At 56.9% G+C, this 26773-nt stretch overlaps 2 protein-coding genes across 8 annotated transcripts in view; one reads left to right on the top strand and one right to left on the bottom strand.

Annotated features, from left to right (window-relative positions):
* The window catches only part of DYNC1H1 (dynein cytoplasmic 1 heavy chain 1), a 76889-nt gene extending 66054 nt beyond the window's left edge, over positions 1–10835 (top strand). Inside the window, exons 57-78 of the mRNA XM_042944312.1 lie at positions 421–574; positions 1021–1167; positions 1262–1412; positions 1911–2164; positions 2247–2381; positions 2471–2565; positions 2739–2913; positions 3076–3151; positions 3778–3938; positions 4152–4263; positions 4366–4426; positions 4514–4637; positions 4797–4910; positions 5804–5974; positions 6156–6373; positions 6468–6571; positions 8228–8439; positions 8816–8969; positions 9570–9712; positions 9829–9997; positions 10141–10268; positions 10488–10835. Of these exons, the coding sequence (XP_042800246.1) occupies positions 421–574; positions 1021–1167; positions 1262–1412; positions 1911–2164; positions 2247–2381; positions 2471–2565; positions 2739–2913; positions 3076–3151; positions 3778–3938; positions 4152–4263; positions 4366–4426; positions 4514–4637; positions 4797–4910; positions 5804–5974; positions 6156–6373; positions 6468–6571; positions 8228–8439; positions 8816–8969; positions 9570–9712; positions 9829–9997; positions 10141–10268; positions 10488–10616 (3187 nt within the window). The 3' untranslated portion in view covers positions 10617–10835. The remainder of the gene's footprint in view (positions 1–420; positions 575–1020; positions 1168–1261; positions 1413–1910; positions 2165–2246; positions 2382–2470; positions 2566–2738; positions 2914–3075; positions 3152–3777; positions 3939–4151; positions 4264–4365; positions 4427–4513; positions 4638–4796; positions 4911–5803; positions 5975–6155; positions 6374–6467; positions 6572–8227; positions 8440–8815; positions 8970–9569; positions 9713–9828; positions 9998–10140; positions 10269–10487) is intronic.
* Positions 10836–12077: 1242 nt separating this feature from the next.
* On the bottom strand, positions 12078–26242 carry LOC122223143. 7 transcript variants are annotated; one of them, XR_006204075.1, is made up of 7 exons: positions 26173–26242; positions 25143–25210; positions 17674–17733; positions 16731–16869; positions 15962–16012; positions 13019–13558; positions 12078–12189 (listed from the first exon to the last, which is right to left on the bottom strand). XR_006204075.1 is itself a non-coding variant. In XM_042944313.1 (6 exons), the coding sequence occupies exons 3-5, from the start codon at positions 16833–16835 to the stop codon at positions 13025–13027; spliced, it is 690 nt and encodes a 229-aa protein (XP_042800247.1). In that variant the 5' UTR covers positions 16836–17006; positions 17674–17733; positions 25143–25210; the 3' UTR covers positions 12078–12189; positions 13019–13024. The 7 variants fall into 7 exon arrangements, 1 of the variants encoding a protein (XP_042800247.1); XR_006204070.1 differs by having other exon boundaries at positions 16731–17006; XR_006204072.1 differs by having other exon boundaries at positions 12078–12192; positions 16731–17006.
* Between the last annotated feature and the right edge of the window lie 531 nt (positions 26243–26773).

Genomic DNA, 26773 nt, shown 5'->3' on the forward strand with positions numbered 1-26773 from the left:
GCTCTCAGTACCTTCTCATAGGCTTCTCCTGAGGATTAAGCTGTGTCTGCTATTTGCCAGGGTCCCTGGCGGCTTGAGCCGTCTGCACCTGTTAGCGGTAGGTGCTGCTGAGCATTGGTTCTGGAAGGGCAGTAGTACACGGAACGGTAATTCTAGCAGAGCGCACTCAGCACCTGGAGAAAAGCACATGCTGGATGCTTAGAGAAGAACCTGTGTCCCAGCAGAGAAAGAGCTTGTAACTCTGGCCCTGCTCCAGAGAGTGCGTGACTCTGTTAGCTGCTTGCAGAAGTGCTTCCGGAAGGCTTCAGCATCAAGGATTTGTTATGGTTGTCTGGAAGCCGCACTTGAGTAGTGGGAACGACCTTCCCGTCGTCTTGTTGTGGGCTCCTCGAGCCTGCACTCACGTGGCCTCACCCTCAGGTACCCGCTGATCATCGACCCCTCTGGCCAGGCCACGGAATTCATCATGAATGAGTACAAGGACCGCAAGATCACGCGCACCAGCTTCTTAGACGATGCCTTCCGCAAGAACCTGGAGAGTGCGCTGAGGTTCGGGAACCCCCTTCTGGTGCAGGTGTGTGCAGCATCCAGCCGTGGGTGTGGAACAAAACTAGATTACGTGATGCGAACAGTGGTAGTTTTTTTTACCTTTGTAAGACTTCCTTTAATGCCAGAAAAAAGATAAACCTTTACAATCATTCTGTAAAAAGGGAATCAAAAAAAAGTGTTTATCTGTCATCACCGTCCACTAGAACTTTCTGCACTGATGTCAGTGTTCTGCTTTGTGCCATCCAGGATGCTGGTAGACACGTGTGGCCAATACGCTTAAGGAACTGAATTTTTTATTTAAATCAGGTCACCACGGGTGCTGGTGGCTGCCGTACTGGATGGGGAGGTCTAAGAGGCTGGGTAGCTTCTGCGGTGTGTTCGTCTGGTTAGGTCAGCATCAAAACACTGTTATTTGGGTGAAGATACATGTTGTAAAACCCCAACCGTGAAACTTCCTGTGTGTGCGTCTAGGATGTGGAAAGCTACGATCCGGTTTTGAATCCAGTACTGAACCGCGAAGTTCGGCGAACTGGGGGGAGAGTGCTGATTACCCTCGGCGACCAGGATATAGACTTGTCACCATCATTTGTCATCTTCCTGTCCACCCGAGATCCAACCGTAAGGACCGGGGCACTTGGGATTCACATCTGTGGCGGCGCTCTGTGTCGCAGCTCCAGTGACGAAGCGGACTGTTCTCTTACCCTTGTGGCAGGTGGAGTTTCCGCCAGACCTGTGTTCCCGCGTTACCTTTGTCAACTTCACGGTCACCCGCAGCAGCTTGCAGAGCCAATGTTTGAATGAAGTACTTAAGGCAGAAAGGCCTGATGTGGACGAAAAGCGTTCCGATCTTCTTAAGCTTCAAGGTATGTTTCTGGCTCTGTAGCTTTGGGAGTCTCGGAGCAAGCTGGGGGCTGAACTTCCTTTCTTTCTTTGTAAGTTTATTGATTTTTTGAGACAGAGGGGGAGAGAGTGAGAATCCCAAGCCGGTGCTAGGGGCTTGATGCCGGGCTCAAACCCACAAACTGTGGGATCATGACTTGAGCCAAAATCAGGAATCAGACGCTTAACCTTAGGACTGAACCACCCAGGTACCCCTGGGGGGGTGGGGACGGGGCTGAACTTTTTTTTTACTGTTTTTAAGTTCATTTTGAGAGAGAATCCCAAGCCAGCTCTGCACCATTGACACGGGGCTCGATCCCTCACACCGTGAGTTCATGACCTGACTGAGCCACCCAGGTACCCCTTGGGGCTAAAATTTTAATTAAGGTTCTAGAACATGTCAGGTTTATTCAGACACTCAGGGGAGTTCTCTTTCTGGAAGAAGCAAGTGGTGCAGACTCTGGATGTTGTGACCGTTTCAGGAGAGTTCCAGCTGCGTTTACGCCAGCTCGAGAAGTCTCTGCTGCAAGCTCTGAACGAGGTGAAAGGACGCATCTTGGACGACGACACCATCATAACGACCCTGGAGAACCTCAAGAGAGAGGCGGCCGAGGTGACGAGGAAAGTGGAGGAGACGGACATCGTCATGCAGGAGGTGGAGACCGTGTCTCAGCAGTACCTGCCGCTGTCCACCGCCTGCAGCAGCATCTACTTCACCATGGAGTCCCTGAAGCAGGTGACTGCGGGAGCCACCCCCGCGGGACGGCGCTCGCTCTGTGCCTCCCGCCTAATGGCCGTCGCCCGCTGCTTCCTTTCAGATCCACTTCCTGTACCAGTACTCCCTCCAGTTTTTCCTGGACATTTACCACAACGTCTTGTACGAGAACCCGAACCTCAAGGGCATCACAGACCACACGCAGCGCCTCTCCATCATCACGAAGGACCTCTTCCAGGTAGAGAGCCCGGCGCTCGGCTGTCCCCAGGGAGGGAAGGTGGGAGGTCGTTCTCCGGGGACGGCAGCGTCTCCCGCTCTTGTCCCCAGGTGGCGTTCAACCGGGTGGCCAGAGGCATGCTGCACCAGGACCACATCACCTTCGCCATGCTGCTGGCCCGAATCAAACTGAAGGGCACCATCGGGTAAGGCCGCCGCCCTGCTGCACTTGTCCCCGCAGAGCGCTGTCATTTTGCAGGTGGTCTACTAGCATCTTAAGGGCTTAAAGAGAGGAAAAAAGAGTCTTTGCTATTACCGCTCTTTTAGTGAGTGCAGAAGTGAATCTGAGACCCTTGCTAACTCGTTGCCCCCTTCCCAGGGAGCCCACCTACGACGCCGAATTCCAGCACTTCCTGAGAGGGAAGGAGATCGTCCTGAGTGCTGGCTCGACGCCCAAGATCCAGGGCCTGACCGTGGAGCAGGCCGAGGCCGTTGTGAGGTTGAGCTGTCTCCCTGCCTTCAAAGATCTGATCGCAAAGGTTCAGGCCGACGAGGTGAGTGTTCTGAACGCGTCCCAGCCTCTTCCCAGGAAGTTGGCAGTAAGGAATCGCGTGTGTCGTGCGCACACGTCAGCCGTCTGATGTATTCATCCCAACTTCTCTGCCCACAAAAACGGGCTGTGCTCCGTGGCGACGCTTCTCCCGTTGTGTCCACAGCAATTTGGCATCTGGTTGGACAGCAGCTCCCCAGAGCAGACGGTCCCGTACCTCTGGAGTGAAGAAGCCCCCTCAAGTAAGCCCGCATCAAGGCCTCCCCGGTGTTTTCATTCTGGACCCAAATGTAAAATTGGGCTTTGCCACCTGAGTGAAGGGATACCTCCGAGAAGGTCGCCAATTCCTAAAATAAGTGTCTCAGTGTAAAATCTTCAGGTCCTAATTCGTGTTCCCACTCTCACTTCAAGACCGAGAGAGACAGGTAGGAAGACCGTTGCCCGACGTTAAGGGAGAGATTGGCTAGTTCCGAGTGTAGTGCCCCAGGCCCTGTGCTAGCCCGGCTCGGGCCAGTGGGCAGGGTCTCCACGGCCACAGGGCAGCAGGGGCAGGGCTGGCGGTGGCTGTGATCCTCTCTAGACGGCTCAGGATCTGTGTTCTGCCTGCAACAAATGGGTGGCGGTGGAGTCACGTGAAGTTGGTAACTGCCACCGTGCCCACAGGCCCATGTGGTAGACGTGAGCACAGGTGTGTCCAGGGGCTTCACTGAAGACAGGAGAGGGTGGCAGTTCTCCTTGGGGCAGAGAAGACCAGAGGTGGCAGCATGATTCTGAGCTATCATCCGAGCGGGGACTTGTAGCCAGACCAGTCCCGGCGGGGCAGTCTGGGCCGTGTCCTCCCCGCAACCCTTCACATGCCTCGTTCCAGCACCCATCGGGCACGCCATCCACCGCCTGCTCCTGATTCAGGCTTTCCGTCCTGATCGCCTGCTGGCCATGGCCCACATGTTTGTTTCCACAAACCTCGGGGAGTCCTTCATGTCCATCATGGAGCAGCCTCTTGACCTGACTCACATCGTGGACACAGAGGTGCGGCTCTGGCTCCCAGCAGGCTCGGGTGGGCCTCGCCTGCCCCGGCCCCTAGGCGCCATCTTGTCGGGCCATATACCTGCTTACAGACTCCCACCCTGGCCGGCTCCCAGCCCCCGCACCTTGGGGCCGGGGGAATCTTCGCAAGGCCCGCCCCACAGGCCTCTCCTCTCCACAGACTCCCGGTCTTAGTTCTGACCTCTGCATCTGCAGGTAAAGCCGAATACTCCTGTGCTGATGTGCTCTGTGCCTGGGTATGACGCCAGCGGGCACGTTGAAGACCTTGCAGCAGAACAGAACACGCAGATCACTTCAATCGCGATCGGTAAGGGCACTTGGTGGGTTTTTCGGGCCGAAGCCCCTCAGAACTCACGGCGGACTCTGAAGTCCAAGTCTGCCGTGCTGACACTAAGCTTTCTGGCACCAGGCTCGGCCGAAGGCTTCAACCAAGCAGATAAAGCCATCAATACAGCCGTGAAGTCCGGCAGGTAGGCCTGTCTTGTTTGAAAAAGCCTCGGTTCCCAAGAATCCAGACCGGAAACGTGAAGTGTAGCTGTGGCTCTCGCTTCGTGCAGGTGGGTGATGCTGAAGAACGTGCACCTGGCCCCGGGGTGGTTGATGCAGCTGGAGAAGAAGCTTCACTCCCTGCAGCCGCACGCCTGCTTCCGGCTGTTCCTCACCATGGAGATTAACCCCAAGGTGTGTGCTCGGCATGTTGCTCTGAGTGCTGGTTTGCCATCTTTCTGTCCTGAAATCGTGGGGGTGTGTGTGTGTGTGTGTGTGTGTGTGTGTGTGTGTGTGTGTAGAGCCGAAGCATGCAGTTAACCAGGGCACTGACAGGAACAGTGTCTTCCTCAGGTGCCCGTGAACCTGCTCCGCGCAGGCCGCATCTTCGTGTTCGAGCCTCCCCCGGGGGTGAAGGCCAACATGCTGAGGACATTCAGCAGCATCCCCGTCTCCCGCATTTGCAAGGTAAGCGTCCCTTTCTCCTGGTGCACTTTCTCTGGACAAGCCCAGGAGACCGGGTCCCTTCAGCAAATTCGGAAGTGGGTCCCCACGTCTCCCAGAAACACCAGAATGGCTGATAACCCTGGAAATTGTACTACTTAACTGTAGGCAAAATTCCCTTCCTGCGAACAGATTGAAAAGTATGCCTGCACGGTGTCCTGTTGTGAGGGTGTGACGGCCAGGCTCCCAGGAGAGCAGACGCCCCCAGTGCAGCTCTAACCAGAGCCCAGATTTAGGTCCAGGGTAAATGAGAATCCTGCGCTCCTGACCATGGTCCTCTGAGGCTGGGCAGTGCCCTCCGAGGCGCCAAAGACCAAGCTCGTGGGCAGGAGGAGAGGAATTCTGAAGTACTATTTCATTTTGTGCTGTAATCCCCCTTTTCTGACCATTTTAGATTTGTTTTCTGTATCATTTTCTACAGTTGAATAATTTATCTTTACAGCGTTATTGGATTACATCTTAATTAACAGGAAAACTAGCACTTAATTTCTGGCAACGGTATTAGTGTTAACGGTACTGCGTCAGAAGCCCTAAAGTTCAGTGTGGTTCAGGGTGAAAAGCTCTTTTTATTTTTGAAAGAGAGACAGAGCACAAGCGGGGGAGGGGCAGAGAGAGAGGGAGACACAGAATCGGAAGCAGGCTCCAGGCTCTGAGCTGTCAGCACAGAGCCCGACGTGGGGCTCGAACCCACAAACCGCGAGATCACGACCTGAGCCCAAGTCGGATGCTCAATGGACTGAGCCCCCTGGGCTCCCCCAAAAAGCTCTTCTTAAAACTTTGTTAGAGAAGCTGCACTGTTTTCTTGGAAAGGATGTTGCTTTCTAAGGGTTCCGTCTTTGATAACCTTCCTCACCCAGTCTCCCAATGAGCGTGCTCGCTTATACTTCCTGCTGGCCTGGTTCCACGCCATCATCCAAGAACGCTTACGATACGCACCCCTGGGGTGGTCAAAGAAGTATGAATTTGGGGAGTCTGACCTGCGGTCGGCCTGCGACACGGTAGACACGTGGCTGGATGATACGGCAAAGGCAAGTGCGGGCTGCCGTGTCAGATGGGAGGGGACGCTCGGGAGCGCGCACGGCTGTGGTGGCCGACAGCGGGGGTCGTGTTCGATGTGGGTGTGAGGAAGGACTCACCCCACCAACAGAGGGACCTGGTGTGCCGGTTCCCCTCCGACCTGCCCCCACAAACCCAGCTTTCCTCACACAGGGCAGGCAGAACATCTCGCCAGACAAGATCCCGTGGTCCGCTCTGAAGACCTTGATGGCCCAGTCCATCTACGGCGGGCGGGTGGACAACGAGTTCGATCAGCGTCTGCTTAACACTTTCCTGGAGCGTCTGTTCACGACGAAGAGTTTCGATAGCGAATTTAAGCTGGCCTGCAAGGTCGACGGGCACAAAGACATTCAAATGCCCGACGGCATCAGGTACAAGCCTACCTCCTGTGGTCCAGACCCCAGCCGTGCCCGGCAGTCCCCGGCGTCACCCAGGGTGGCATTTCCCAACGTGCTGCTTTTCCAGGCGAGAGGAGTTCGTGCAGTGGGTGGAGCTGCTCCCCGACACGCAGACGCCCTCCTGGCTGGGCCTGCCCAACAACGCGGAGAGAGTCCTACTCACTACCCAGGGTGGGTACCCCACGGGCAGCCCCTTCCCTGTGCCGACCAGGTCAGGCCTCAGGCCTCGGCCTGCCCCCTCCCTCCGCTGGCCCTTCCGATCCTGGCCCCTCCTGGCTCCGTCCCTGGGGAGGCACGGGAACTGGAGTGGGTCCCAGCTGGTGCCTCCCCTGCAGTCTAGGCTCGGCTCTGGACAAAACTTGGTGTTTCGGTCAATGAGGTCTGGAAGTTACATCTAGGGCATCAGCTTACATTCAGACATGATTTCTTCTGTTTTGCCTAAAAGAGTCAAAAGGCACCTGGTATAATGTGAAGTTTTAAAACCGTTAGTTTTTATTAGGATACTCCTTAGAAGCTTTTTCTTTCTCCTTTTTTTCCCAAGAGTATTCAAGAAATAGCTAACGCAGAGGTTTTCAAAGTATGGTTCTCAGCAGCATTAACCTCATTGGAATTTCTTAGAAATGCAGAGTCTCAGGACCTGCCTCAGACCTCCGCAGTGGGAAGTGGGGGCCCAGCCCCCTGCTCCAACAAGCCCTCCGGGCAGCTGCTGTGTCTGCAACCTTATGAACGGCTGATCTAACCCAGACTTCTCTTTATGGGAACCGGGCCCAGAAAGTACTTGTGATTTCCCCAAACTCACACAGCTAGCTGAGGGGACGGGATCAGACAGTTCCCTTCGGGCCATCTCCCCAGCTCTGCACAAGAACCCCTACTTACCAGGCTTGCTCTCTGAGGACAACTTTGAAGGCATGCCAGGCTACCCCACCCCCACGAGGTGGCAGAGGTCCTGTAAGCCACCGAGACGAGACGCTGGCCTGCTGTGCGAGTTCGAGGCCTCGGTGCAGGGCAGGTCCTGGCAGGTCCAGGGTTGGGCCCGAGTGCTCTGTTGTACGACAGCCTGTACTGAGATGAGATCACGTAGGGTATTAACACCCAGGGCACCCGCTGCGAGCCCTACTTGGCTCCCATGACGGGACTGGTTTGTAGGATTTGTCGCTCACCCTGGCTGGCCGGAATGCCCTCCCTGTCCCTGTACTAACAAGCTCCCGCCGTCACTCCAGCCCTCTGCTGGTCACACCCAGTCCCACCTTCAGGTAGCCCTGAAGGCTTGGCTGGTGCCCACCCCACATGGGAGCCCGTGCCGGCCTGTCCCCTGTGGTCCAGCCTTCAGTGCCGCTCAGGAACTGGACTTCGAGCACTCCGGGACCCCGTGAGGGCGGGGGTGAGGCCAGACTTTAATGGGACGGGGGCCGGTGTTTGAGGTGGAGCAGGGGGGCAGACGGCCCAGGGCACACGGAGTTAGCAGCGCAGCAGCCTTCCCGGCTGGCGCCTGGCATGCCCCAGAGCCCGCCCCTCTGCAGCCTCGGTCGGGGCTCTGCCAGCCTCACGGTGAGCCCCGAGTCTTCGAGCAGCCTCGCTCTCGTCTTCGGCGCTCAGGCTGCCGGTTCAGCCCCAGCAGCCGTGACCGGATGCGGCGGCAGCTTTCCACTGCATCTGCCACCTCACCTTTTGGCCCAGCCGCTTTCTGAGCTTCAGAAACGCGTCCTCACTCGTACCTCACGGGTAGACGTGTTCTGTGGCCTCTGCATTCAAATCCTTCTTCCTCTGATCTCCCGCCCGTCCCCCTCCCGTCCCCCTCCCTCCGTCACCGGTGGGCTGGCTGCCCAGGCGTGGACATGATCAGCAAGATGCTGAAGATGCAGATGCTGGAGGACGAGGATGACCTGGCCTACGCCGAGACGGAGAAGAAGGCCAGGACGGACTCCACGTCCGACGGCCGGCCCGCCTGGATGAGGACCCTGCACACCACCGCGTCCAACTGGCTGCACCTCATCCCCCAGACGCTGAGCCACCTCAAGCGGACGGTGGAGAACATCAAGGTGCCGGCAGTGGGCGGGGCCGCCCCTTGGCGGCTGTGGCCCCGGAGGGCTGGACGGACGGAGCTCAGTGTAGGCCCAGCGGGCCCCTGGGCTCAGGTTCAGGCGAGAGGGGGCGACCCCGTGGAGCCGGCCAGAAGCGCTCTACGAGGTGGTCCGTCCGCGCACGCCGGGCCGGCGGTTCCAGGGCCCGGCCCGCGGCAGGCTTCCGGCCAGCTTCACCCGAGGCCCGGGCCCAGGGCGAGCTCAGGCGAAGCCGTGAGCTCCCGGGCTCCCCGCGGGGGACCTGGTGTGGACGGGCCTCCCTCCCACGGGAGAGGGGGCCTCTCCCGGACTCTCCCCTTCACCCTGGCCTTCCCGTGTCTTTGAACAATTTTAGGATCCCTTGTTCAGGTTCTTTGAGAGAGAAGTGAAGATGGGGGCTAAGCTACTTCAGGACGTTCGCCAGGACCTCGCGGACGTCGTCCAAGTGTGTGAAGGGAAGAAGAAGCAGACCAACTACCTGCGCACGCTCATAAACGAGCTGGTCAAAGGTACTGGCCCTCCCGGCGTGCCCCGGGGCCCGGCCCCGCACGTCCGCCTCACGGGGCACCGAGCAGGGCGCACCGGGGCCAGGTGGCTGCTGCCCTCCGGCGTCGGCAGGTCCCGCCCGGCCTCGCACACGTTGCCATCTGCACAGACCTCCCTGTGAGGGCAGCTGGGGGTCGGGCTTCGAAGGGCCCAAGAATTTGTTTTCCCTACTTGCTGGGCCCTGAACGTTCCCGAAGATCTTTACCATCTTCAGGAGGGTGGCCACCACAGAGGAAAAGTGGGGGACGTGAAGGATACAGGGAGCGAACACCCAGATGTCTCAAGAGCCTGACCTGTCGGTGACGCCCAGCCCCTTCCGTGATGGGGGTTAGCAGCTGCGGTGGCCCTTGGGGCCACTGGGGTCCTCCATGTACACCCCGTCAGCCACACCGGACTGAGCAGGGCAGAGGTGGTGCGGGCCCAGCCAGGACAGGAGACGGTGTGGGGAGGGGGCGGGCGGAGTGCTCGCGCGCAGGCGCGGCTGGGGAAACAGGCGAGCTCTGGCAGGTCCGAGCACCTGTGCCGGGGATGTCAGGACCGAGCCTGGGTCACCTCGCTCACAGGGATCTTGCCTCGGAGCTGGTCCCACTACACGGTGCCCGCGGGCATGACCGTCATCCAGTGGGTGGCCGACTTCAGCGAGAGGATCAAACAGCTACAGAACATCTCTCTGGCGGCTGCGTCTGGCGGCGCGAAGGAGCTGAAGGTGGGGAGCGGCTCCTAAGTGGCACGGGGGAGGGGCAGCCCCGGGACCGCTCGGGGACAGGCACAGATCCCCTGTGGCTGGTGCTCGCCGCTCACGGGGGCCGCTCCTTCCCGCAGAACATCCACGTGTGCCTGGGCGGCCTGTTCGTGCCCGAGGCCTACATCACCGCCACCAGGCAGTACGTGGCCCAGGCCAACAGCTGGTCCTTGGAGGAGCTCTGCCTGGAAGTCAACGTCACCACGTCCCAGAGTGCCACCCTCGATGCCTGCAGCTTTGGGGTCACGGGTGAGTCGGGGTCCAGGTTGGGTGCCGGTGTGGCTCCCAGTCCGTGTCTGAGGTCGCGGGAGGCAGCACGCCAGGGCCGGGCGCGGTGTCACAGATTCGGGCAGCCTTTCCCACGGGTGACAGGGCCTGACTTCTCCCCGCAGGGTTGAAGCTCCAGGGGGCCACGTGCAATAACAACAAGCTGTCGCTGTCCCACGCCATCTCCACGGTCCTCCCCCTGACGCAGCTGCGCTGGCTCAAGCAGACCAACGCAGAGAGAAAGGCTAACGTGGTAAGCGGCCCCTTCCTGTCCTGGGGTTGGCAGGGGCCGTGCGCACAGCCGCGAGTGATCAGGTGCAGCCATCGCCCCCCTTCCCCCGGGGCCAGCTCGTCACTAGGACCCCAGGGCCACGCAGAGGCAAGCCGCCCCATCACCAGGGCCACTGTCCACCGTGCCCGCGGTGTCCTGCCTCTCCCGAAGCTGGCAGTAAGGCCCTGCCCTCCCCCCCAGGTGACCCTGCCCGTCTACCTGAACTTCACCCGTGCGGACCTCATCTTCACGGTCGATTTTGAGATCGCCACCAAGGAGGATCCACGTAGCTTCTACGAGCGTGGCGTCGCCGTCCTCTGCACGGAGTGAAACCCGACTCCTGGTCCCTTTTCTGTAGTAACTATTTAACGTTTCTTCGTCATTAAACCGTTCGGAAGGAGCGGACTTGTCACAGGAAAGTCGTCGGTTCGAGGTTGGAGGAAGCGGACTGGAGGCTGAGGGACGGGACGGCGGGAAGAGGAAGGACTCGGTTGTGTGCTTGGGAGGGTCCGTAGCCTGGTTTGCTCGGGAATAAAACACTAAGCACGATCCAGCTCTCGCCTCTTCTGTCCCCCTCTCCTCCCGGCGTGGAAAGTGGGGGCCCTTTGCAGACACCAAAACAACTCCCCGTGCCTAGAGCAGTTCTGGCCATCCTGACTTAGCACCCTGCAGGCTTGGGCCTGCTCACGACCCCTCGGGTGGTTTCTGTGTCACGTGAGGGTGCCGACGCCCCCAGCCAGCCTCCACCCATCCCGTGTCTACCCCCACACACCCCAGGGAAGCAGCTGGTTCCCACCAACTGCTCGCTGTTCACACCGGACGTGATGCATGTGGGCTCCTTGTGAAACTGGGTTGAGTGCCTTATGGCAGCTCCTAGGGTTGATCAGCGACCAGCTGAGCCTGAGCACAGCCCCCCCCCCCCCCCCCCCCCAATGACAAGAGCCTATTCTTGCTGCCGGGGCCCCCCAATGAGCAGGGCTCAACCACCAGCCGGGTAAGGAGCCGGGTCTGAGTGGGTGCCTAGGCGCCTGCCCCGGACACCGCCCCAACCTCTTCTGGGCAACTGCCAGGCTCCAAACATCCCCAGGGCTTGGCAACCAGTCTCCTCCCCACCCGGTTCTGGAATGGTCTATCAGGGATCCTTGGAAAGCCGCCTTGCAGTCCAAAGTTCTATTTGAAAATTGAGGTCCATTTTAAATGTTCTTCTCTGAACCGATAAATAAGGTTTCTTAGTTTTTCTGCAGCGGTATTCCCGAACAGGGCTATAGGCTGGGACCAGGCCCAAGGACAGATGAGGGGAGCCCACAGAAAGGCTGCCATGGGCATCTGTCCCGCCTACCTCCTCTGCCCACCCAGCACACACAGGTGACGGTCCCAAGCACGAGAGCAGCCGTGCCCTCCCGGCACAGAGCAAGTTCCTGAACAGGGAGGACCGGACACCAGCCCTGAGCGGGAGCCCCTGCGCCTACTGGACGCCTGCCTGCTGCCCCCGAAAGCCCAGTGTGACTGTCCTGGGCCCCAGGGCCTCTGAGCCTCGCCCCACTGCAAGCCCGGCCTGTGGGGGCCTCGGTGGGGGGGGGGGGAACCCCACCTCTGGGACCACCTGCTCACCGTCCAGTCGGGAGGGTCGGGCCGAAGAGTGGCCACGGCGCTACTCCTCCTTAGCGAGCAGCGCTGGCACAGAGGCCAGAGGGCCCCGGAGCCGGGACAGCGGCGCGCCTGTGCCCGGGCCGGCCCCCCGTTACCCACCTCGCACCCCGGCGCCCCGCCCACCCGCAGGAACGAGCGCTCTTCTCCTCGGGCTTCCCTTTATTGGCACTTGGGAACAGCACGGTCCTGGGGGTCCCGGGGGTGTGGGCAGCGGCCACCCGGCACTGGCGCCAGGCTTGTGCTCAGTTCATGCCTGCTGGGGAAGAAAAGGCTCAGTGAGCAAACGCCCAGAAACTGGGAAAGGGTAAGAGAGCCATAAAAGAGCCACTGCCACCCCATTGTTTTTAAGTGGCACGTCAAGAAGGGGGCGCCTGAGTGGCTCAGTCGGTTAAGCGTCCGACGTTGGCTCAGGTCATGATCTCGCAGTTCGTGGGTTCGAGCCCCACGTCAGGCTCTGTGCCGACAGCTCAGAGTCCGGACCCTGCTTCAGAGTCTGTCTCCTTCTCTCTCTGCCCCGGTCCCTCAAAAATAAACATTTATAAATTAAATTTAAAAAAGCACATCAAGACCATGACGGTGTCAACAGCCAAAACCAAACTGCTCAGAAAACCCTTTGTGAACAGCGACAGAGGAACGGAAACGGGGACACCGGAGGCAGCTGGTCAGGGTGCCGGGTGGGCAGTTCACCCAGAATCCACCGGTGTGTCATGCTAAATATCCTTACCTTGTTGTGTCAGCAACCCCCAGAGCCCCTCCTCTGTCCACCCCATCCCCCACCCCCCTCAGCAGATGCGCCAGCAGGGAGGAGAACAACGGGTACCACGAATTCGGATTTTTTAAAAAAATCGTTCCACCGAGGCATAAATATTTAGTAAAAGTCAAGAAATGCTCGGACTCGGGAAGCGGGTTCCACGAGGGCCACACAGGACCTTTCCTCCACCAGAAACCCGTTTGTAAGCAAACAGGTGGGCACCCAGGTGTGCATTGTTTAAGACACACCAAGGGCAAGTGTTCATTGATACGAGTCCGTCAGCGTTGGCCGTGGCCAACGGGCACCTCCTTCCCGAGCCAACTCCGCTCACCTCGGTCTAGGCCACATACTGCTTCTTCCTCTTCCTTTTCTCGGGCTCTGCGAGTAAGAGTTCCAGTTTCCTCTTGAAGAGGATGAGCTCGGGCCCCTTGTCCTTCTCACTCCCAAGTCTGGGAGGCGGCCGGGACCCTCTGGTCCTGCCCTGCGTGTGTCTGCCGGGCTCAGAGGGCTCCGCGGCGGGGAGGAGGGGACCGGCTGCCCTGGGCCACCCCTCCTCCGTCATTCTCCGGTCCTCTGGGGCTCCGGACGGCGCGGCTGGCCACCCTGGCGCCTCAGGGCCGCTGGCCTCGACAGGCCGCATGTCCACGTCGTCGGCCTCCGGGGACGCAGGGCCCCAGCTGGCAGCTTTGAGGAGGCGGTCTGGGATTTTTGAGGAGAGAGGATCTTCTACTCGGACCTCTCCCGGACTCCTGGACTTCGGTGCGTGTGAAGGCACAATACAGGTCACGTCGCCCGGACAACAGGTGCTGAGACCGTAGACAGAATGGCTGGGGGGATCTTCCGAAGACTGGCCGTCGTAAGGATCTAAAAACTGACGACATCGTTTATTTCTGAGCCAATCAGCAATTTCTACCAGGGTAAAGCACCACACACTTCTCACGCGCAGAAGTTCCTCTTTCCATCACTGATGGTGGCAGATTTTGCATATCTGCCTTGCAATTGTTAAACACGCATTAGATGGGCACCCGGATGGCTCCATCAGTTATGCGTCCGACTCGATTTTGGCCCAGGTCATGATCTCACAGTTTGTGAGTTCGAGCACCGCGTCGGGCTCTGCGCTGAGGGACTTTGTCTCTCCCTCTCTCTGCCCCTTCCCTACTAGATCTCTCTCTCAAAATAAGGAAACTTAAAAAAAAATAAGTAATAGGGGCACCTGGGCGGCTCAGCCAGTTAAGCATCTGACTTTGGCTCAGATCATGATCTCTCGGTTCACAGGTTTGAGCCCTGCCTTGGGGTCTGTGCTGACAGCACGGAGCCTGCTTGGAATCCTCTGTCCCCCTCTCTCTCTGCCCCTCCCCAGCTGGCACTCACTCTCAAAAATAAACATTAAAAAAATAAAAAATTGGGGCGCCTGGGTGGCTCAGTCAGTTAAGCATCTGACTTCAGCTCAGGTCATGATCTCACAGTTCGTGGGTTCAAGCCCCATGTCAGGCTCTGTGCTGACAGCTCAGAGCCTGGCACCTGCTTCAGATTCTGTGTCCCTCTCTCTTTGCCCCTCCCCTGCTCGCTTTCTCTGAAAAATAAACATTAAAAAAATTTTTTTAAATAAAAAATGCATTAGACAGATACCCCATAGCATCCAAAAGGCCTGAGGGTCCACCATCACTGGGGGCCCAATCTGAGCCCCATAACTGAAAGCCCTTATCCCAGTGCCGTGCACAGGCCGGTCCACACCACCAGGGGCCCGGGAGGGCGCTGTCTGAGCTCACTTCCTCCCAGAGTCCTGTTCCTGGCCTGCCTCCCTCAGGCTCCCTGACCAAGGGGTGCAGACACGTGCCCCTCACCACCCACCACCCCCACACGAAGGGCTGTCCAAGGCGGCCCAAAGAGGTTGAGATGAGCATTTAAGCCCAGTGGTCACGGTTTTCAAAGGTGCCCGTGCTCTGTCCTCAAAGGCCACGTGTGCAGGTCAGCAGCTGGCCGCCTCTTTGTGACCGCTGGCTCAGGGGGCCTTGGAACTCTCTGGATCCCTTATCACACGGCTCCACTGCGTGTACCCAACCTCGTACCCGAATTCCTTGACCCGAATTTCCTATTTCTGACCTGACCTCGTACCCGAATTTCCTATTCCTTACTCTAGCTTTTTACCCTCCTGCCGAAGCGGCTCTGGCAGCAAGGGTCTCCAGGAAAGTCTAAGGCCCCGCGACTGACCGTCGTCACTTCCCCCGCTGACAGTGGGGAGCTGCACCCCTGGTAACTCCCAGCGCTGCGCTGACCACCCCCCCTCCCAGCTGCGCCAGGGCCCCGTGAGGACCGGTGAGGTGTTCCCCTCTCACTGACCACGCACGGGGCTTCAGTCACACCCTGAGAAAAGGCCCCGGGGCTGAGCCAATGCAGGGACCCCCGTGGGGTCATCTCACCTGGGTGGTGAAAACCTCCCGAGAGAGCTCATTTCTTCTGTGGACAGTCAACGCTGTTACGGACTCCCCAAAACAGGGAATAAAAATAGCTAACAGCATAGTCTGTAGGCAACGGTAATCATTTCAGATTCAGAGACCGCTCAGAACTGTTGGAGTTCACAAAGCCGGCATCGTGGGACCCCCCACGATGGCCTCAAGGCCCAGGCCCGAGGGGGTACCCGTGTGGGGGAGGCTAACGGTCTCGGCCTGCAAATCAGCCAACAGCATCCATACTTACAAACCAGGGGATGCCGGGATAGGACGTTTATTATCCCCTGGCTAGAATGGTTTGGGTCAGAACGGCAGGACAGCATGACCTGGTGCCTCAAAGCACCATGAGACCAAATATTCACCATCCCCGAACTGATCATGGAGATTGATTTTAATTTCGATTGAATTTAATCTACCCCAGCCGGTAGAATGTGCCACTCTTGATCTCCAGGATGTGAGTTCGAGCCCCATGCCGGGGGTAGAGATTAATTAATTTTGAGATTGCAATTACTCAAACTTATGGCCTTGTCAATCTTCCAGGGGAAACTACTTTGAGTCTTTTTCTTAAATGTTTTGGGAGGGGGGGAGAAAAAAAAGGAAACATCCATTTAAATATCAAAGTGAAGCTCCTCCTCAAATATAGTAACTCCATTCTTAACCAGAAAAGGGCACACACAGCAGGTCCCAAACCACTCTCCTTGCAAAGGCCTCCTTGAAGGGTCGGCCCGGCCCGTGGCTGGTTCCGGGGACTTGGATTTGGGGAGGGCTCCACCGTCCTCTAAGTGAGGCTCTAAGTGAGGCTGCCGGCCCATTCTATCACCTACCTCTCTCCAGATACCTTCAATTAAGTCCATGTGATTCTTTTTGTGATTGGCCTGGGGAAATTTAAAGAGACAAAGACAGACGGTGCTGAATAATCCTTTCGATGAAGGCAGGCGGACGGCAGCTCAGCGTTCAAGAGCAAGGGGCAGAGAGAACCCACGCCCGCGGCTCCCGCCACACCGGACCCTCGGCGGATGGCGGCCCTCGGGGGTGGACGAGAAGGACTTCCCTGGTCTGAGGGACTAAAATGCAAACGTGGGCCGCCATGAATAGGAAGAGTAGAACCAGGAATGTGGCAAGAGGGCGAATTCAGCAGCTGGATTTAATCGGGGAGAGAGAACCCTGGAACTTATTCTAAACCCAAAGCCAGAAGATCATGGAAGATACTAGACCATCCGTCCTAACCCCTTCCTTTACAGATGAGGCCCAGACAACAGCCAGGCCTTGCTTGCTCAGGGTCCCTCGAAGAACCCGGAGGCTGGCACCAGATATTCTAGAACCCTCCTTGCTAATCCCAGGCTGCTGGGAGAAAGCAGCTCTTGCTTTTTCTCATCAATAGACAGACTCCCAAAGGACAGGAGATTGAACACCCCTGCTCTTGAGAAGAGAAGCCCCGTAAAGATGTTACCAAGAACTGCTGAGAATACCATTTCCACAGAGGGTACGGGCCCAGAGCAAGGGTTCCTGGTCTGGGGCACACGGGGTCTCCCACCCTCCCCGCCCTGCCCCCATGTCCACTAGGAGGGGAGGGGGCGGCGAGCAGGAGATCACCTTGAAGCGACGGGGTCTGTTCCTCCACCTCTTCTGGAAGCCGGCCCTGGTGCTAGCAAACGCTGCCCTGATGCAGGCGGGCCGGCCGGACCTCAGACCAGCCATGGCCGGGGCCGCTCAGGGGGTGCTTTTCACTTCGCTACAAAACATCAAGTTCACAGGGACAAAGCACAGGTCACTGGTTGCTGGGGGCGGGTGAGGGCTTGGCCACAATAGGGCAGGAGGGAACCTTCCGGAGCTGTGGGACTGTGTGCCTTGGCTGTGATGGCGGTCGCTCTGTAGGACCCATTTGTCAGAGTCAGAGCTGCGTCCCAACGGGGCTGGGTTTCACCGTGGGTGCGACCTCCCCAAGACAGATCTAGAGTTTTCCGAAAGCGTTTTAGGGAACCCGCGGGCAGCTGGCGGCGGGGAGTGTAGCCCGTGGGCTTCGCCTCTGTGAGGGGAAAGCCCCTTTGCCCCGAGAAGCTCGGTCTTAACAAGCTCATTGGAAATGTCACACATTCAGTATGGAAACCAATTTGACAATAAATTTCATATTTAAAAAAAAAGAAACAAAAAAAAATATCTTATTTTACGAGGAAAATATATTCTTTAATTGAGGCTTTCATTTTTATTATGCTAACTACTATCAACAATTTCAATTTCTTTTGAAATAAAGCACAGATAAATCTAGGGGAAAAAAAAGGAAATGTCACACATTCATGGACACTGAAAGTTCTAGACTGTTGGGGGGGGCACCCACTCAGCTCAAATGTCTTCCCCCTTTAACAGATGAAGAACGTGAGCCCGGGATGGGGACTGACCCACCCGAGTCCGAGAGCTTTTCCCAAGTGTGAGGTTGTTAAAAAAACAACTTTTTAAAAAAACAACAGGCACCCAAAGAAGAGCGAGAACAGCAAAAAACAAAACAACTTACCAAGAGCACGAGGGGCTGCAAACCTACCTCCGCGGAGTCTCATGTCCCTCGCTTTCAAGAGTCCTTGCGGGAAGGCACCGCCAGGCCCTGAGGGGAGGCACCACAGTCACCACGCGCACGCCTACCTCCCGCTTCCCAAAGTGGGCTCTGTGGCACACCAGTTCTGGGCCAAGGTCAGAGGAACAGGAAAGGATAAAAACAGACCCTGGAGCACAAGGCACATTAGCATCTTCAAGGCTAGAACGGTTCCCAGCAAAAATCAATTTCTTTAAGGGGCGTCTGGGTGGCTCCGTCGGTTGAGCGTCCGACTTCAGCTCGGGTCATGGTCTCGCAGTTGGTGAGTTCGAGCCCCGTGTTGGGCTCTGTGCTAACAAACAGCTCGGAGCCTGGAGCCTGCTTCAGATTCTCTATCTCTCTCTCTCTCTCTCCCCCTCCCCTGCTCATGCTCTGCCTCTCAAAAATAAATGTTAAATATTTTTAAAAAATCAATTTCTTTATTAACTGAAGTCCGTCTGGACTTCCTTCAGCTGTCATTAGTTTTCTCCTCGCCTCCTATTTCTGCCCCCGGGTCCCACCCAGGACACTACATTCCACTCAGTGGCCACATCCTCTGAGGCCCCTCTCGGCTGTGACAGCGCCTCAGGCTCTCCTCGCTTTTGATGACCTGGACGGTTCTGAGGACCGTCTTGTAAGATGTCCCCCCACTGGGTTGCGGCTGACGTTTTTCTTCCGAAATCACTAGGACTGTGGATTTGGGGAGGCCGCCCACAGAGGGGCAGTGCCCTCATTGCACGGGTGTCACCATCAAGTTTTACAGGGGACCTCGCCGTGGCCACCTGGCTGGCACGGCACCTGTCGGGTTTCTCCCTCCCGGCCCTCCTGGGACACGGTCACGCCGGCCACCACGCTCAACGACTGGAGATTTATGCCCCCGCACAGACAGGGAGCGTCTACGGAGCTCCCTCCGCGTGGGAGATTTTTCTACCTGCTTATCGATTTACTCAACCACCCGTGGCAGTGTGGGTTCACGCTTATTTTACACTTGGGTTATAATAAACACGACTTCATTTTTGGGGTGCAAGAGTATGTGACTCTTGGTCTCGGGGTTGTGAGTTCCGGCCCCACGTTCAGCGTAGAGATTACTGAAAAAACTAAAACATTTAAAAATAATAACTACATACATGCTACGCGATTTAGTCCCGTTTTGGCCGGAACTCGTTCCGTTGACTCCCGTGTCCCTGTGACATGTCCAAAGCAACTTAACTTTGAACTCCGAAGGAACACGTCCTGTTTCTCAGTGCTCTCTCCAGGCCAAGTGCAGATAAAAGTACGAAAAAAGTGAAATTATAACAAGTAGAGGAACCAGACCCCTCTTTCCTCCTCGCTTTCTCTGACGGAGGTACAGGCCAGGGTCAGTGCCAACCCCACGTTTTCTAGACCAGCTGGTTGGCACCGTGTTAAAGGGCTTCTTACGTACTTTTTAACAAAAAGGTATTTCATGCACGTGGTTAAAAAAAAAACAACCACCATTAAACATTATACAATAAATACACGAGGTCCCCCAGATGCTGACTGTGGGCCACCCTGTGCGTCCCCAGGACGTGCAGAGTGGATCCACATGCAGGCTTTTTTTTTTTTTTTTTAAATGTCTACATGTTTATTTATTGAGAGAGAGAGAGAGACAGAAAGAAACGTGGGGGAGGGGCAGAGAGAGAAAGGAGAGAATCTTAAGCAGGTTCCACGCTCAGTGGGGAGCCCGATGTGGGTGGGGCTCAATCTCGACCCTGGGATCACGACCTGAGCCGGAATCAAGAGTCAGCCGCTCAACTGACCGAGCCACCCAGGCGCCCCCACGCGGGCTCCTTTCTACGCACTTGTCCACGTGGCGGGGCAGGACTCTATCTCGTGATCTGTCCACAGGATGTAAGGGCTATGAGGCTCGGCCCTTTACCCCAAGGGCTGCCGCTGCCTGTCCCCCCACAGCTCCCGGGGGTGGGGGAAGCTCATGATTTCAGGGGAGCACGTGAGGCCTAAGGCAGGCTGACAGTGCTGGGCTTGTCCTAAAAAAGGCCTTCCCGCCGGGAAGCTGCGAGAACGTCAGCCCGTCCCCTTGGGCTGCATGTTTGAAAATCTGATGAAGAGTTGAGAAGTCATCACCTCTGCCCTGAGAGCCACCAAATCCCTACCTTCGAGCGAGTCCTGGGTGTTAAGCTCTAACCCTCAGTGCCGCTGCCCACCCTGCATCTGCCCAGCCACACGCGCCCACTCGCGTGCACGCACGAGCACCTGCACCCACGTCCCTGGCCCCGAGGCCCCACCCCCGCCTCTGGTGACCCTGGTCTCCACCTCCCGGCTCCGCACGGCCTCGCCGGGATCTCTGACAGGTTCTCCCAACTTATTTGTCCAAGGTCAGCCGGCTGACCTTCCCCGAACCTGCCCCACCGCAGCCCTCCAGGCTCGGCACAGGCCGCTCTGCCGATTTTGCTGCTCAAGCTACAGTCTTCCCGTCGCCCCGACCCGTTGCCTTCCAAGCCCCGCGTCCCGTTCATCAGCCAGCTTCCAGATGGGCCCAGAATCCCATTGCTTCTCCCCACGTTCTCGCCCCAGAGCCACGCTGTTAGAGCTTGGCTGGCATCACACAGTATCCCTCCTGCCCCCTGCGGCCTCCCGGTCCCTCCCAGCTCCGCTCGTCCACCCCTCCACGGCTGGCGGTCCCCCCTCACGGGCTGAGCCCCTCGCTTCGAACCCGTCTTTCCGCTGAGGCCCCCCTCCCACGAGGCCTCGCTAGAGGCCCCCCAGCTCACATCCCAACCTCCCGCTCACGCCGCCTCTTCTCACGCAGGCGCACAACACCCACCACTGCATTTTTCTCCCTGGTCCCGGTCACTCTGGAAATCTCCGTGCCCTCCTGCTCTCTCTCTGGGATCGGCAGCCCCTTTCAACCGACTCGAACTCCGTCACCTGGACTTTTTGCTTCTCCGTCCACAGCCGTGTCCCCAGAGCCTGGCACAGCACTGACCACGGGGCCGATGCTCAACAGGTATTTCCTGGAGGCCTGTGTGCGTGCACGTCCCACAGACCCCCTCATCCGCTACGTCCCCGGCCAAGCGCATATTTTTTAATATCCGGTGGTCATGGACAATTTTACTTTTTTAAATTTATTTTAATGTTTATTTATTTTTGAGAGACAGAGAGCTAGCAGGGGAGGGGCAGAGAGAGAGGGAGACCCAGAATCCGAAGCAGGCTCCAGGCTCCGAGCCGTCAGCACAGAGCCTCACGTGGGGCCTGAACTCAGGAACCGTGAGATCATGACCTGAGCCGGAGTCGGCCGCTCAACTGACTGAGCCCCCGGGCGCCCAGCGGTGCATTTTCCTCCAAGAGGTGTCCCTGCTTCTGCGGTCTCCAGTGTAGCTATACTGACACCACCACCCACTAAGACCTGCCACCCTGTCCCAGGCCAGACAGCAGCTCCCATTTGCCAACTGCCAGATGGCTAAGAGTCAACGTGGTAATTTGACATTTGCTACAAATTGAACGCTTGGCCAATTTTCCTAATAAAGCTTTACAATTTTTGCTTTATAAATAGAACGTTTTAGTGTACTAATAAAACACTGGATAATAAAGAGCAAAGGGGTGGCTGGGCGGCTCAGTCGGTTGAGCGGCCGACTTCGGCCCAGGTCATGATCTCGAGGTTTGTGGGTTCGAGCCCCGTGTCGGGCTCTGTGCTGACGGCTTGGAGCCTGGAGCCTGCTTCGGATTCTGGGTCTCCCTCTCTCTCTGCCCCTCCCCTGCCTGTGCTCTCTCTCAAAAATAAACATTTTAAAATTTTTAAATAAATAAAAATTTTTTAATGAATGAATGAATGAATGAAGAGCCATTTTTACATTTTTCTAATCACAAGGTTAAATGCTGGCCAACAAGGCAGGAAGAAGAAAAAAAATGATGGGCCAAGACCTCCCCCAAACAATCCAAAGCCCCAGAGACTAGGGTGACCTCCTCCGGGAGGGGGGGCAGGAGAGGGGGCGGTCCAGGCCCAGGACTCCTTAACCTTAGCTTCAAGCTCCCTGGGACCTGTCCCGAGCCCCTTGTCACTCCGCCCCTGGAGCCACGTCCAGGAAGCGTGGCCCTGGGGGGTCAGGCCCACTCCCTAGCTGAATGAAGCTGGGTCTGAAGGTTCCTGCCTGGAGTCCAGGAGCAGGGGCTACAAACGCAAGGTGAGGTCCAGACAGCCAGCTCCCAAGCGGGGGGCCTACGGGCAGACACGCCGGTCTGCAAGAAGGAGGAACAGAACACACGCAAGATGATCTTTCGGCCAAGAGGAGTTCCGCGAGTGTACTCTCAAGATGTAGGAAAAAGGAGGAAAAATTACAGTGAGGCCTCATCCGCCACCATCAAGAGGCACAGTGGGGTCATCAGAATTCGGACCGGGTTTGGGGCGCCTGGGTGGCGCAGTCGGTTAAGCGTCCGACTTCAGCCAGGTCACGATCTCGCGGTCTGTGAGTTCGAGCCCCGCGTCAGGCTCTGGGCTGATGGCTCGGAGCCTGGAGCCTGTTTCCAATTCTGTGTGTCTCCCTCTCTCTCTGCCCCTCCCCCGTTCATGCTCTGTCTCTCTCTGTCCCAAAAATAAATAAAAAACGTTGAAAAAAAAAAAAAAAATTTAAAAAAAAAAAAAAAAAAAAAAAAAGAATTCGGACCGGGTTTGTTCTAAGTTGGCCACTAAGTTGATCTCAGTACTGAAGTAAATTTTGCTTTTCTGCTTTAAAGGAAAAGCACATTTTAAAAGTTGTCTCTCAGGGCGCCTGGGTGGCTCAGTCAACGGTTAAGCGGCCGACTTCGGCTCAGGTCATGATCTCGCCATCTGTGAGTTCGAGCCCCGCGTGGGGCTCGGTGCTGACAGCCCGGAGCCTGGAGCCTGTTTCAGATTCTGTGTCTCCCTCTCTCTCTGACCCTCCCCCGTTCATGCTCTGTCTCTCTCAAAAATAAATAAACGTTAAAAAAAAAAAAATTTAAAAATAAATAAATAAATAAATCAAAAATAATAAAAGTTGTCTCTTGGGGCATGTGGGTGGCTCAGTCGGTGAAGCGTCCAACTTTGGCTCAGGTCACAATCTCATTCTTTGTGGTTTCGAGCCCTGCGTCGGGCTCTGGGCTAATAGCTTGAGCCTGGAGCCTGCTTGAAATTCTGTGTCTCCCTCTCGCTCTGACCTCACCCCGTTCGTGCTCTGTCTCTCTCTCTCTCTCAAAAATAAATAAACATTTAAAAATTTTTAAGTTATCTCTTAACAATATTCATTAACATCAACAGTTCTAGTTCAAGAACAGGCACCCTTTCCTTGCAATAAAATTTGTTCTGAAAGAACCCTCAAACTCCACATCCCCAAAAGTGCTATTTTTTTTAATGTTTATTTATATTTGAGAGACAGAGACAGACAGAGCATGAGTAGGGGAGGAGCAGAGAGAGAGGGAGACAGAATCCGAAGCAGGTTCCAGGCTCTGAACTGCCAGCACAGGGCCCGATGTGGGGCTCGAACCCACAAACTGTGAGATCATGACCTGGGCCGAAGTCGGACGCTTAATCAACCCAGCCACCCAGGTGCCCCATCCCCAAAGTGGTTTCTAGGCGGACTGGCTTTATTCGGGTGCAGATAGGCAGTGGTAACATGGTCTATCATTTCACAGGAAGCTCTGCCTTCATTTTCTACCTGCTTGAAAGAAACTAAGATCTGGTCCAGACTTCAAACATCTGAGCCCCCCTTCCTGGCCCAGGAACCTGGGAGAGCAGGAAGCTGTTGAGGGTTGCTCTTCAGAGTATAAACACCACTACCCCCAAAACATACACATACACACACTCTATGTCCCTTTTTTCTACATTTATTTATTTATGGGGGGGGGGAGGGGCACAGAGAGGGAGAGAAAGAATCCCAGGCAGGCTCCGTGTTTTTAGCAGAGCCCATGAGACCGTGACCTGAGCCAAAACCATGAGCTGGACACTTAACCGACCAAGCCCCTCAGGCGGCCCCCACACTCTACGTCCTTTAGACACATGCCTGTTAGGCGTAGCTTCGTTATCTCCATACCCAAGTCCCTGGGCCAGGGTCAGTGCTCAGGAAATATTCACTCAAGTGTAATAGTCTCAAGTGAAGTCAGAGGAGTGTCTGGGTGGCTCAGTTGGTTAAGGGTCCGACTTCAACCCAGGTCATGATCGTTGGGGAGTTCGAGCCCCGCACTAGGCTCTCTGCGGTCAGCACAGAGCCTGCTTCAGATCCTCTGTCCCCCTCCCCTCTCTCAAAAATATTTGAAAAAAAAATTTTAATAACAAAAGAAAGACTTAAAAAAAGAAAGTGAAGTCAGAGACTGAAAATTATCCTCCTTACCTACCTGCAGGTCCTACCCTTTAAATGATGGGGTGGGGGGTGGGGGCATGAGGGTCTGTACTTTGGTACACAAATCACAGAGGTGTTCTTTTTTTAATGTTTTTTTAAACTTTTTTTTAAATTTTTTTTTTAACGTTTATTTTTATTTATTTTTGAGACAGAGAGAGACAGAGCATGAATGGGGGAGGGTCAGAGAGAAGGAGACACAGAATCTGAAACAGGCTCCAGGCTCCGAGCTGTCAGCACAGAGCCCGACGCGGGGCTTGATCTCACGGACCGCGAGATCATGACCTGAGCCGAAGTCAGCTGCTTAACTGACTGAACCACCCAGGCGCCCTTTTTTTAACTTTTTTAAATGATTGATTTTTGAGACAGAGAGAGACAGAGCATGAGCAGGGGAGCGGCAGAGAGAGAGGGAGACAGAATCTGAAGCAGGCTCCAGGCTTCGAGCTGTCAGCACAGAGGCCGACGCGGGGCTCAAACTCATGGACGGTGAGATCCTGACCTGAACCGAAGTCGGACGCTTAACCGACTGAGCGGTTACGCTCAATATTTACTTATTTTTGAGAGAGTGCAAGCTGGGAGGGGGGGGCGGGGGGGGCAGAGAAAGAGGGGGACAGAGGATCCCAAGCAAGCCCTGCACTGACAGCAGCGAGCCCAATGCAGGGCTTGAACTCACAAACCGCAAGATCAAGACGCTCAACCAGCTGAGTCACCCAGATGCCCCGGGGTTGTTTTTTTTTTTTCCCTTTTCCCCTCCCTCAGTGTTAGATTTTATGATGGACACCTTCCTACCAGACTTGATATTATTTTGGCCACTTTTTCGTGCAATTATTCCGAGCTGTAATAAAAAGGAAAGACAGTGGATTTTTTTTTTCACATTCCTTATGCCAACTGAAAAAAAGGCGAAAACTTGTAACTCCAGGGCACCTGGCTGGCTCAGTCCATGAAGCATGCGACTCTTACTCTTGGGGTCATGAGTGCAAGCCTCACGTTAAGCACCAAGATTACTTAAAAAAAAAAAATCTCAATTCCCATTCCAGACAATGTTGACCAAGCTTTAGAGGGGGGAGGGGAGGGGGAGGACACAAACGTTTCAGATGAAGCCAATTCTCACTTTACCTTGTATCTGTGAGTCAACCTCTCCAAAGCACCTGGGCTTGTATCAGAATCCATCAGATCGCCAAGTTCTACGGCCAAAATAAGAACAGCTATTCAGACTGAAGGAATTCACAGAATTCCTGGTCCTGGAGCACAGGACCTCGGGATTTTATTTCTTATTTTAAATCAGGTTGCCCTCGAGGAAACTACGGGTTAAGATACCATTTTGGAGAAATCCTGTGTAGCTTTGCAGACGAACCCCAGGGTAATTCCCAGGTGTCCTAGAATTTTCCTGTGGGTTTGCAGGGGCAGGGGAACATGTCCACCAAGCTGTTTCATGTGTGAGGGCAAAGCAGGGTCAGCCCGGGGCCACCCTCCCACCCTGACCCTGACCCTGGGCAGAGATGGCCCAGCGCCCACCGGCCCCCACCCCTCCCCACATTGGAGGAAGGCTGGAGGCACCCCTTCTTAACCCCTCACAGGTCACGCCTGGGGGAAATGGAGGTCCCCCCCCCCCACCTCCGTCCTCACCACACACTAGGCTCTCACTGCCCTGCAGGCCTGACTCCTGGAAGACTGGCTGCCCCTCCATAAGGGGAAAAAGGGGGGGTCTCCAAGGCAAGGACTCCAGACCCAGGCGGTGGGGCACCAACCCCCCAGGGAAGGCTGTCCTCACTCCCACGGACCCCCCCCCCCCCCCCCCCGCAGGATCTGGACCCAGCTGCCTCGGCCCCTTCTTGCTGGCGGAAGCCCACCCGCGTCCTACCCGGGACCACGCGGCTCTAGCGGCCCCCTGCGGGGCCAGCAGCGGCGGGGAGGGCGCCCCCGGCCAGGCCCCGGCGCCCCGCACCTGCGCCCCCCCTGCCGGGGCTGGGGCTGGACGGGAAAAGTAGCCCCCGACGTCGCGAGGGCGTGTCGTCCCTCCGGTCGTGGGGCCACCGGCAATGGGCTCGCCACCCAGGTGGGCCCGGCCGAGGCTCCTTCAGTGCCGCCCAGGTCGGAATTCGAGGGTCGGGCGCGCGGGGCGTGCGGGCCGGCACCGCAGACTCACCTTCTGAATGGCTCGTCCATCTCGTTCCCGGCGTGGTCACCGCCGAGCCCCGAAGGGGCGGGGGGGGGGGCTGTGGCCGGACCTGTGTGACGTCACAGACATCTCCGCGGCGACGGGGCGAGCGGCCCCTCCCGCCCCGCCCAGACCCCCGCCCCCCGCGCCCCTGCGCCCCGCGCCTCGGAGCCGCCCTCCCGCGCTCCCTTCGCGGCCACGGAAGCCGTCCTCAGGACGTCGCTTTGTCGCGAAATCTTGAGCGACTCCCCTGTGCCCCGGGATGACGTCCAAACCTTTTAACGCGCCCACCCGCCGCCCCCCTCCGGCGGTACCCGAGGACTGCTCCCGCCCCCGGGCGGCGGCCACTTCCCGTCTCCCAGGTTGAGGAGGGCCGCGAGCCCCTCCCCCCCAACCACCCCCAGCCCGGACTTCACCCCGCCCCCACCTCTGGCTTCCTTAAACCGGGGGAGCTGAGTGTGGCGCCTCCTCCAGGAAGCCTTCCCGGACCACGGAAGTTACAAGCCCCTCCCCTGCGTTCCCACCGCCGGCCGGATCAGCCTGTGTGGAAGTGGCCCGAGGATTTCTACTGGCCCACGAGTCCATGCGC

Source organism: Panthera leo, chromosome B3 (assembly GCF_018350215.1).
Source record: "Panthera leo isolate Ple1 chromosome B3, P.leo_Ple1_pat1.1, whole genome shotgun sequence".
In the NCBI taxonomy this organism is placed as follows: Eukaryota; Metazoa; Chordata; class Mammalia; order Carnivora; family Felidae; genus Panthera; species Panthera leo.